At 45.5% G+C, this 12,076-nt stretch overlaps 1 protein-coding gene across 1 annotated transcript; it reads right to left on the bottom strand.

The window, feature by feature from the left end:
* Positions 1-637: 637 nt before the first annotated feature.
* NKRF (NFKB repressing factor) lies at positions 638-7,174 on the bottom strand. Its single transcript, XM_083159407.1, has 3 exons — positions 6,737-7,174; positions 5,181-5,305; positions 638-3,003 (listed from the first exon to the last, which is right to left on the bottom strand). The coding sequence occupies exons 1-3, from the start codon at positions 6,937-6,939 to the stop codon at positions 932-934; spliced, it is 2,400 nt and encodes a 799-aa protein (XP_083015533.1). The 5' UTR covers positions 6,940-7,174; the 3' UTR covers positions 638-931.
* Positions 7,175-12,076: the final 4,902 nt, after the last annotated feature.

Here is a 12,076-nt window from a genome sequence, read left to right as displayed (position 1 = left end):
ATCTCAGCCAATCAGCGTCAAGTGCCAAATCGGAAGCTGCCGGGCAAACTGGTCCGACTTGTCCCAAGGACAAGTCTGACCCAGTGCATGGGGGCCTTTATTGAATTACCCCCAAAGTAGATCAAAAGAACAGTGAATATAGAATGATTGCCAAGGGACTACTAAATATTGGAACAAGAGAGTCTTCTTTATTAGTGTTTGAGCTTCTAATCTCTTTTTACACCATGCGATCTGAAAATGAATAGCGCCTGTGCCAGTAATACCCACACTGGGTGCCCCCCAGGCTCTTACAGTGGTGCCTCGGGTTAATGGTCCAGGATCAAATAAATTATTTTATTGTCAAGCTGATTGGTAGACACTATGAGTGGTTTTGCCTAGCATAAAACGTGGACAATCAGAAGCACATCAATACACCACCACATGACTGAGCCGAAGGATGACCAGGAATAATTCGCTTGATTTAATGTGCTTCCAAATTTGAAACAAAGACCTTTTAGTTCAGGGGAGCCATGTTAAAAATGCTGAAACTCTAGGCTGTATGCTCATGAACTCATGGTTAGACACCATGAGAATCCTCAAATTTAAAAAAAATATAATTTAGCATTTGTAAAAGGAAAAAGATAACACAACATGGGCGTTTTCAACAAATGTCCATTTTATGGGAAAACCAAACATTCCACAACATTTAAAATGTCATTAAATACTGTAAGCAAAAGGGCCAGTCACGAACGCAGATGACTAGTGTTCAGTATATTAATTATACCTCTTAAATTATAAAATACACTGTTTAATTTTAAAACCATAAAGTGTGAAGTACAATTTAGTTCTTCTATAAATGAACATCAACGTTGTGTGTACAACATTAACCTTCCAAACATGATAAAAAAACAAAAACAAAAATAATAAAAAACAAAATATCCCCGCTGCTGTGTTAATTCTGTGGCATAACAAGAACATAAGAGCCGACCTGGCCTTCCTGCCTGAGCTGATGTATGAGTTCTTGTCGGTTTCTTTTCCGGCTGACTACCAAGAACCTTTTCACACCCTGTCCATGAGATTTGCTCTTTAAACCATATTTTTGAGCCATTTGATGGATGTTTTTCCGTTCCTCGTTGGTCAGTTCCCTAGAAAAGGTGAGGTCATCTTGATTATTTGAAGCAGAGTAGTTCCTTATAATTTGTTCAATATCTCTCTTTGTAATTCTCTGGTCACCAGTCATTAAGCCAAGGCCTTCCCGCATGTGCTGCTCCTTTACAGCTATGGGCTCTGCGATCCCACATCCTCCTTTGCCCAAGCCACCGCCTGTCCATCCCATCTTTCTTAGTAGCTGGTTCCCAATATTGTCCTCTTTGATTTGCTGTTTGAACGCGTCTTCGTTTGACAGCCCTCGGATCTGATTTCGTGAAATGGCATCTGTGACAGGACCCTTATGCAGATTATTAATCATCACAGGATGGGTCTTCTTTAAGATATTCACAGCTTTCTGTGCGGCATCATGTTTTACAGTTTTCTTAATGCCAACAGCTTCTGCTATAAACTGTTGTGCCATAAACACCTTACACTTCCAATCAAATCCAGATGCGCTCTCAAACACATATTCTATAGTCACGTTGTTGATCTGAGCAGTGTCATTTAGAATGTAGATGGGATTCGGAGCGTTTTCATATATTACAAGGTCTTTCAATGCATTTGTTGGCCCAGTGTCGGTGCATTTGGCAAAGCCGGCCTTTTGAAAATGAGGTTGCACGCCCTTAAGGACTTTAACGGCCTCTTCTGCTGCTTCGTGCTTGCTGCTCTTCTTATTCCCATACCCTTCAGCTAAGCAACAGTCCTGCACGAATACACTACATCGCCATTTATTGTTCGGCATCATTTCATATTTATATTCCACCGTCATATTGTTAAAAAAAGCGGAGTTGTTCAGAATGCCTATTGCGTCACTTGTATTTTCTTTAAGAATAAATTCTGACCAAGGCCTGGTTGATGTACCCTTTGTTGTCTCTGTACTCTGTTGACCAGCTAGAACACCGTCATTCCCATTACTATCATTCTGTTTAAGAGCAGGCGGAAATTCATTCCTTTTTGCGTTACTTGGGCAAGCCACCACATCTTCACGGTACTCATTGCCAAATTTTCTGTTCACTGTGACGGCTTCCACCTCGGGACTTTGTAACAGCTCAATGGCCAGTTTAGCAGCCTGGTCCCGAGCTCCATTTTTGCTAAAAGCATATCCAGTGGCTAAGTAAATATCCTGACATCTGACTTCACAGGCAAAGCCATTAGATGGGATTTTACATTTTGGGAGATTGTCGGGAGGAATTTCTTTAACCCGTACATAAGTGTATACAGGGTTTGTTTTACATGTCTGAATACAAAGTGTCAACATGTGGATAAAGTTAATTTGTCTACCATCAGAAGACCTTGCAGGCTTTAACATCTTTTGCTTCACAATAGCAGAAAGTTTCCTAATAAAAAAAGATTTATCTAAAGTCTGTAATTTGCGGCCCAGGTAAGGATGTGTGCCGCCTTCCTTGCTTTTGCCAAACCGGCCAGTATTTTTAGGCGGCTTTACAAAACCGATACCTTTTCTCCCTTGCTTGTTGATACCATTCCACATATCGAGCACATTTGAACGGAAATCTCTGGACAAATCTGAACAGTGAGATTCAAATTTGGCGGAATAATTCTGTTCTATTTTGGCCATGAAAGAGCCAGAGTCACTCTTGCTTTGTTCAACATAAGAACTGGAGTCATAGATATAGGGAGTGGAACTCGACTCCATTTCTGAGTGTTCTTCAGGCTCTGAGTCGTCACTTACAGTAACAGATACATCAAACCCCTGCGGCATGCTTTTGGAAAGTTGACTATCGCCATCTTGTTTTTGAATGCACGTAGACTCTCTTGTTTGTTGAAATTTTTGGTCATCGGTCGATGTGCTGATGACAAAATGTACAGGTTCGAAGCGTGGGCGTGGTCCAAATTTCTTTTTCTGAGGTTGTCCAACTGCGTTTAAAAATAAAAATTCAAATTACCTTCAGAAATGTTTCATATTATAGGTGACACAAAAGCTGCTCAAACACTTAACATATGTATGCTAATAACAATCAGCATTATGCATCTTCTCTCTAAAAGCAAAATCTTTTTTAATAAAGAAATGTGTTAAATTATTTGGCATTTACAGATAACCTATTATTTCCACATTGGCACCAAAATATAATTATATTAAATCATCTCTCACATTTGCATCTCTGTGCATCTGACAGCACCCAAAGAAGCAGAGAGTGGTCATACACAAGGTCATCCCTAGCTAATTCTCACACAGGACAGGGTCTCCAATGCTTTGGGATATGACCACCAGCTTCTGCACAATGAGTCAGGGGAAAACCAGTCTAATGGTGTGTACACACGGCAGATACTGACGTGAGATGCGAGTCCCGACGCGATCAGATCACATCGGGACTCGCATCTCACGGCATGCTAGAGGGGCACAATTTACACTATATAGTGCAGATCTGCACTATATAGTGTTGCCTGCCCCCTCTATCTGGCTGCCGATATGCGCTCACACGGGAGCGCGCATCGGCAACGCATCGGGCTCGCAAGCCCTAAAAAAGCATGCGATTTGGCTTCCGATGTTTCCTATAAAGCCAAATCTAACCGTCTGTACACACTATTACGTCCGTATCTTGCTTTGGGGACTAGGGAACCACAGCCTCACAAGCATGACTTGCAGGGGGGCCATAAGCTTGTTTTTTATTTTATTTTTAAGATTATTATCTGAAAGAACAGTAGGTATCATACAGTCAGAACTCTGGTAAATTGAGAAGCAATACCAATGCTCCTCCTGTATTTAAGTCCATGCACAGGAGGGAATAGAAGCCCCTTACGACTTCCTGCATGCCCCCACAAAAAGAAGGCCATTATTAGTGTTCATTCTAGCACTCGCCATATTTGAAATCCCATGCAGTTCCTCTTCCCTGCCTGGGGTGTCTCTGTCTGCTGTAGTGCTTCTAGCAGTGTAGTCTGTATATCAGCACTGATATGCAAACCAGACCTGTGCTAGAAACGCCACAGCAGACAGCAACACCCCAGGCAGGGAAGAGGAACTGCATGGGTTTGCAAATATGGCGAGTGCTAGAATGAGCACCACATTATGACAGACTGTATGTTTCCTCTTTATAGAGCATTTTGCACCAGTAGTATACATGAAAGCTCTTCAGGCAAGCTTGCTTGCATGCATGGAAATACCAAAAAGTCCAAAAGTCCATTTGCCAATAACAGTGTACCAGAATATTGTCACCATGGCCTTTACAAAGATACTAATGACTATTATGAATTTCTATTACTACTGAGTTCTTTCCTTTAAAAACCCTAATTGTTCAATCCTATTCTTTGTGATCTTCTGGGTGCTACTTTGCGGCAGCACAAACTCCCACAAAAGTGTCCTCTGTCCCATAAGGCTTTGAGCAATTTAGAGCAATGACGGGAGTGAGTTCCGGTGCTGTTGCCGGCATTAATACAGGCTGCAACTGAACATTGCACCCTTCACATCCGATTGGATTGACCACCACGAATGACCATCTTTGATTGCAGCCTCATATTAATAAACTCAAATTGTCTCTGATACAGGAATTAGTAAGCAACCTTTTATTGCGAACAGACATTGCACTAAAGCTGCCCTCCAGAGCCTGCATCCATGCTGGGTGCACAGGATAGGGGTATCCTCTACTTGCAAATGTGCAATTTTCATTCACTGTGGTGCGGGCTATTACCCAGCCCTGATATAACATATGGAATGGGTTATTACTAAATATATGTAGGTCGTTACATGTTGAAACAATAATGTTTGCCAAAATATAATTAATTTTGAGGGGGATTTCAAATCTTAACACAAATATCCTGGTGGCTGTATTATGATTTGTGTATTAGTCCTGCTGTACCTGTATGTAATAAATCTTCAATACCAATATCAGGAAAGGCGTGAATGTGGACAGTGAGAGGTAAAAGAGAAAACAAGACACGTTTGCCAGCCAAACACCCGCTGCTCACTTCTGGATTTCACTGAAATGCAGTATATTTATACTACGATCTATGAGTGGGAACCTATACAAGTAATGGTTTGGCTGCAGTTTTCCTCTCAATGTAGATTTATGTTACTGTATGCCTAAATGATAACTTACCAGCATCTAAAGTGGATGTTCTTTTTGTTGCCTTGGCATCAGGCACAAGCTCATATGATGGCATCTCACCAATATCAATTCCTTCAGCCATCTGATGAACTTTCTCTGTCAGCTGCTCCCCATATCTAGGAATACAATATATACTCAATTAATCTGAAACCAAAACTAAAAAGGTGCATAGTTCCTTCAATATACACTGGTTTAAGATAAAATAATGAGCCCAGACTGTGCCTAGAACACTTCAGTTCAAGTTCTATTATGAGGCAAAAATAATCAGTTACAAAAACCGGACTTTTTTTTAGCGATTTATCCCCCTTCATTTTTTTTTGGGGGGGGGGGGGGGGGGGGGGGGGGGGGGGGCGCATCTATGGGAAAAAAATGATTCTTGTGAAAACACTTTCAGTGAAAAGTGTGTTTTTGCAGCTGCACAACCCATTTCCCCACGTAAACGGGGCTGTTATCAGGGGTATTGTTTTACCTGTGGCAGGTGATAAAAAAGCCCTAATAAATAGCGGCTTGCAACAGCTTTTCGGGCTCGTTGGATAGCAATAAACAAATCGGTGCTAGATTTGTTGTGCTGAGGTATGGGTCAGTCTGCAGTTGGAGTTAGATTTTAGGTAAAGTGGTAGGAAGGTTAAGCACTAACAGCGACAGTTAGGGTTGTACAGCTGTGCACAGGTGACAGTCAGACACACATACAACCAGCAGAACTGTACATACTTGACAGACAGACAACCAGCAGAGATGTGCATAGGTGACATACATCCATGACCAAGAGCTGTCCACAGGTGACAGACAGACAAACAAACCCAACTAAGACTCCTTTCATACTAGAAAGCGCTCGCAAGCCAGGTACAAAATCCAAGTGCGACCCCGCTTGCAAGCACATTTAACACTAGACGCCCGACCCTGCATAAAGCCGGGTGGGTGATGTTATCAGGAGGTGGTGCTGGGAGATGTCAGCAGTTTCCAGCGGTGCCTTTACAATGCAGTGAACGGGACCCAGGTTGTCATTCACACTGCCCCTGGACCTGTGTGTGCGTCCGGGGTCCAAAGCTGGTCAAGACCCTGTGCGTAGGTGACATTCATAAGGCACTAGGGTGACTTCTCTGCAATCCCCCCTTGAGCCACGTATGCAGTCCTATTGCATATGCTATATCACATACAATCCAAGCCTGCTTGGCTCGGACGCGATCTGTGCATTGCATCAGACCTGCTGTCAATCAAATGCAATTTGGAAGTTTTTGATGAGCTTGATCACCACAATAGCATGAGAAGCACCCAAATCACATGCGTCACCTAGTGTATGGGTACCTATTCATACACGACCAAGGGAGCGGTGTATGGAGACAACAGGGCCAGTGTGAGAATTATCAGCACCCTAGGCAAATACTGACCTACTTACATACATACACACACACACAACCATGAGAGCAGCACATAGGTCATATACAACCAGAAGAGCTGTACATATGTTACACAAACACACATACATACAACCATGACAGCTGTACTTAGGTGCACATACATGATACATGTGTTTTTGCTGTACTCACCGGTTTCCTATGAAAACGATATTACTCCACGTAACAGACAGGGCGATAAGCTGGTCTACCTTGCGGCCGGGGTATAAATGCATGTTGCGGGCCATGAACTGCTTGCGGGCAGCCCACTGCTTGTCATTCTCATGGTACTGACGGAAATCCTCTATGTCCGCCATGCTACAGTCACCGGGGCCGCCCCCATCCATCGAAGCCATCGCCCGCGGTAAGGATGTGTGCGCTCCGTAGCAGGATGGGGGTAAGATGGGAGCTACGGCTACGGGTCTGACGTCCGCCGTGTCCAGCTATTGCGATGCTCGCTGCCGCCGCTTGTGCGAGAACCATAGAGAAGGGCGGAGGATAGAAGGTGCTCTGTCTCACAGGAACCATAGAGTAAGAGCTGTCCTTTGCTTATACCGCAACTACCGACCCCTGACGGATCCAAGTCATCGTCACCGACCTATTCCATAGTCATACTATTATACAGTACTGTATATACCGCACATGTGTAATGCTCAGTCTCAGGGCACTCCTGATGAAGCTGGGATTTCAGTCTCGCCGTGTACTGTTGTTTCTCCCTTCTATCTCCCTGTAGAATCTTTGGTACTTGTGTATTATCAGGGCGCCCATCGCATCGCAGACCATAAGGCATGCGATGGTATGCGATGCGATGCCCCCCGATGTTCTTCAATGTCATACAATGTTAAAATTGTATGGCATTGTGTATGGCATTGTATATGGCATACAATGCCATACAATGCAATGCGATTATAAATTGTATAAGCACCCTAATGGGTGCTTACAATGTTAAATGCACCCCCCACGCCAACCCGAAGCATGGCGAGCGCAGCGAGCCTGCGAGGGGCGGTGTTATGCGTCCTCCGACCTTTTCATACCCCCACTATCCACATCGGCGTGGAGTTGATTTTATATAGTGTGGCGAGCGCACGCGCATTACTTCACAGGTATACGCGTCCCCTCCTTTCACAACCATAACGACACCATCTCTGCTTTTGTACATTATCTCCCTGGTACCTGTCAAAGTATATGTCAGTATACAGGGCCTGATTCTGAACATACTTACCTACCTGACCCTCTCCATGAGAAAGAAAATGGTCTGTTCCTGGACTTCCCTGGTAATATATGATTGCCATCACCTGTGGGGACCTAGGTAATTGATAAGAAAGGTGTTTCACCACAGGTGATGGCAATCCTACATTACCAGGGAAGTCCAGGAACAGAGCATTTTCTCCCTCATGGAGAGGGTCAGGTAGGCAAGTATGCCTGATTCCACGGCTGGGAATTTGCACAGCGGACAATTATATATAGATGCACTGCGCATGCGTACAATTTACAGTAACCATGCTGTGCAATGATGCAACTATTTCTGTTCGCTAGCCGTGCACAAGGTGATTGACCGGGAGTGTTTTTAGGAAGTGGCAAGAAAAAACGCTGGGAGTGGCAGGGAAATGCAGGCATGACAAAGCCTGTTAGCGGGGAGAGTGTGTGTGACATCTGTAGCAGCCCGGATATGGCCGTATTCATTGCAGCCTAAAGGCCCCCATACACTAGGGCGACTTGTCCTTAGGACAAGTAGCCCCCGACTTCCCCCTGAGCTTCCCCGGCTGCTCCCCGGGGGAGCTTGATTAGATTGGCACTTAATGTGCCATTTTTTACATGTAAAAAAGCAGGGGGGCGGGGCTACAGAGCAGGGCTGCTGGTGGGAGCAGGGGGGGCTGGGGACGCTGCGGGGGGCACAGGCGGCATAGAGCCGGGCAGAGGGAGCCGGGAGCTGTCAGTGCTAGAAAAAAAAGCCTATACAATGAATGGGCAGCCTGTGATTGGCTGAGCGCTCTCTCAGCCAATTGCTGACTGGCTGAGAGAGCGCTCAGCCAATCACAGGCCGCCCATTCATTGTATGGGCTTTTTTTTTTTATTCAGTACTGACAGCTCCCGGCTCCCCCAGCCCGGCTCTATGCCGCCTGTGTCCCCCGCAGCGTCCCCAGCCCCCCCTGCTCCCTCCACCGCCACGCCGCCCCACTAGGTCCCAAGTCGGGTGGTCGGACGTGCAGCAGGTCCGACCAACCGACGCAGATCCGATGCGCACGGGACCGCGCATCAGATCTGAGGGGACATCAAAACTAGCCGATTTTGGTCCGATTTCGGCCAGATCCGACTGATCTGGCCGAAATCTGACCAAAATCGGCTAGTGTATGGGGGCCTTAAGAGTAAAGGCCCAATTCATTTGAACGGGCTGCAAATTGCTCTGAAAGCCTGTTTTCGCAAGCCACTTGCTGTTTTATTGACAGCGGGTGGCCGTTTGGGGGCGTGCTGCCGGTGTTTTCTGGGTGCTCTCCAGAAAACGCAGGTGTTGCCTGGTCATTGGGAGGGAGGGCCTCTTCCCTACAGTCTTCACAGCACAGAGTGAGTCATGGCTCACTCAGCGCTGTGAGCAGGGGAAAAATCATTTGATGGTGAATGATTTCCCCCCTGTGTGCACGGCTGCATATACATTCACAGCTGTGCACAGGGGCGGCAGGTCGGTGGCTACCTGCTCACTGGGCTCTGAACACTCGCAGCCCAGCAGGTCTGAATCAGGCCCTCTGTCCTGGGCTATGCGGCAGCTGTGAATTAGTTGTGGCCAGTGTAAAAATGATTCAATGCTTGCAATGGGTTTTAAGCATTTTCACACCGTACACATTCATTTGCAAGGCAGGGTTTCACTGGAGTGGGGTGGATACTAAACTGATTGCTGGCCATGCAAATTCATGGGTGTGCGATCAGGTCTGAATCAGGCCCAGAGTCTCACTGTGAATAAGAACTACATATGCCCCTTGGCATCTGCCTGTACATAGAGTTGGCCCTATGCATAGGCAGATGTCTAGGGGCATGCATACCAAGCCTAGGGCTGGCTCACCTTGACAGCAGGCAGCGATGGATCTGCTTTAACGTGTGTACATGGGCACGGAAGGGTGACTTCAGTGGAGCGTGAGGTCCAGGAGCCAAGGAGGCTAGAGGGCATGCCGCCGGGCCCCTCTATTCTCTACACTGGCGAACACTCTTATTACAGAGTGGGCATTTCAAATGCACCTGGCCTCCATCCAATCAGAAATCGTGTACTAGCAGCCGCGGTGATTGGCTGCTAGGCTGCAAGCTCCAATTGGCTCAAAAGCCAGTGCTATATTAGAAATAGCTGCCGGAGTGGGAGAAGCATGTGCTCTGCTCTTCTCCCCTTATCTTAAGAATGGCAGAGGTCAGCAGTGGCAGAGGCTGTCCCAGGCCCAGAGCAGTCAGTCCACTGGGGGCATAATGTGTAAGGAGCACCATAGGGGGCATTATGTATGTAAGCAACACTAGTGAGGTCATTATGTGTGTAAATGGTACTACAGAGGCAGGGCCGAAACTAAGCTTTTTGTCACCCACGGTAAGGCATTTATTTTTCCTGCCCCACCCCCTCTAAAATAATTATAGAGAACAAAGGGTATATTGTGGAACAATATTGCCCCTTTGTACCCCAAATGCCCTAAGCATCTCTGTCACGTGGCCCCTGTACTACATTACTACACTGCATGCTAGACAACATCCCTCTAAACGCTGCACTTTACAATTACACTACAGTGTGGGACTGAGACATAAAGGGCACCAGGGAATGCAGTGTTAGGGGCCCTTCTTTAAGGGTGTGGTTATTCTCCAAAGGGGGTGTGACCAGCTGCCACAGAGGTTTGGCTAATCATTGGAAAGTGTAATATCAATGAATACATTGTAAATACCTCTAGTTTATGCATAATAATGTCATTATTATTATATGTCATTATAATAATGCACCATTGCCCCAAGAGGAGGTCAGTGGGGCCCAACGGGGGGATTCCCTGTGGGCCAGTCCAACCCTGCTACACTACATGCTACATTCCCCACAATATAAAAAAATACTGCCTTCCTCAATGAGCTCCCCCCTTGCACATGCACAGAGATCAGCTAAAATGTGCTTGGAGAGGAACAGTGTGCTTCACCGCAGCACACCCTTCTGGGGCGATTGCAGCAGTGATGTCAGCGATCTCTGCCTGCCATGTCACACAGAGGGACAGCAGAGTGGAGGCATCACACATGGCTACTGTCGCATCACATGCGACTATGTAAGGCAAGGGGTTCAAACCTAGTCTGCTGGCGTGCCTTGAAGACCGAGTTTGGGAACCATTGACAAAATTAGTTTTGGATTTTTGGGAGAATTTGAGTACTAGGAAGCACTTATTTTTTATCTATTCTTATCCTTTCACTGGCTTCTATCATTGGATAAGACTCTCTTCCATACTCCTGGATTGCATATGCAAGTGCTCCCTGGACTCCGAATCCAAACGTACTCTTCCGGGCTCCAGGAAACATCCGCCTGTTCCTGACGCATCATCCACGGGGAATGTAGTCTTTTCCTAGTAGCCCCAGCTAGTAGCAAGCCTTGGCACTTGCCACCTGCACCTAGTGTGATATCCATCACTGCTTACCTTTATTAAACAAACTTACAATTTCTAACGAGGTGCAGTACAGCAGGTCAGATCCCAACTTGGTTCTCCATGATAAAATCAGACTGTAGTGACTTGTATCCCAGAACTCCTGTCCATGTGTGTGATTTGCCTATTCACTGACCATCTCAAGCTAAAACTTAGCCATGCTTCTAAATTCTTCACCAATACATATTCCTTGTAAGTAAAGCAAAATACACAAATAACTGTGTGATTGAAACTGCAAGTGGAGAGAATACATTTACACTTTTTCTGTGCAGGGTAAATACTGGCTGCTTTTGCATGTTGTAGCCCACAAATATTAGCTTTATTTTTACACTGCAATTCTGATTTCAGAAACGCCTCACCCAAATCTAAATCTCTCTGCAAGTTACATCTGCCCCACCTACAGGGCAACAGGGTTTTGCCCAGTTGCTTTTATTTTGCTTTGCTTAAAACATGAATCAGGCCCTCTGTATATAAAATAGTATATTTTGGGTGGAACAATTCTTTAAAATAATTGATAACATTATATACAACTAAAGAATCCTGATGAGCCATATAAAGTATATTTAGTTTCAGGCCTTGGCTAAGATTGAGCAGAGATTTGTGACCATTTCCAAATAATAATAATAATAGAAATATATATTTATCCCAAATCTGTTTATTATTAAGGTACTTGTTTAGTTTCACGGCGGCAGCAGCCGTGCGTCTGAGTCCCCTTGCGGGGCTCGCTTCGCTCGCCCACGCTGCGGGCTCGGTGGCTTACTGCGCTCGCCACGCTATCTAAAATTAACTCTATGCCAACGTGGATAGTAGGGGTATGAACTATCTTCATTGGCATAGAGTTCATTTACCTTAT

Source organism: Crinia signifera, chromosome 9 (genome assembly GCF_055691185.1).
Source record: "Crinia signifera chromosome 9, ASM5569118v1, whole genome shotgun sequence".
In the NCBI taxonomy this organism is placed as follows: domain Eukaryota; kingdom Metazoa; phylum Chordata; class Amphibia; order Anura; family Myobatrachidae; genus Crinia; species Crinia signifera.
This window is presented reverse-complemented; position numbering and strand designations above follow the sequence as displayed.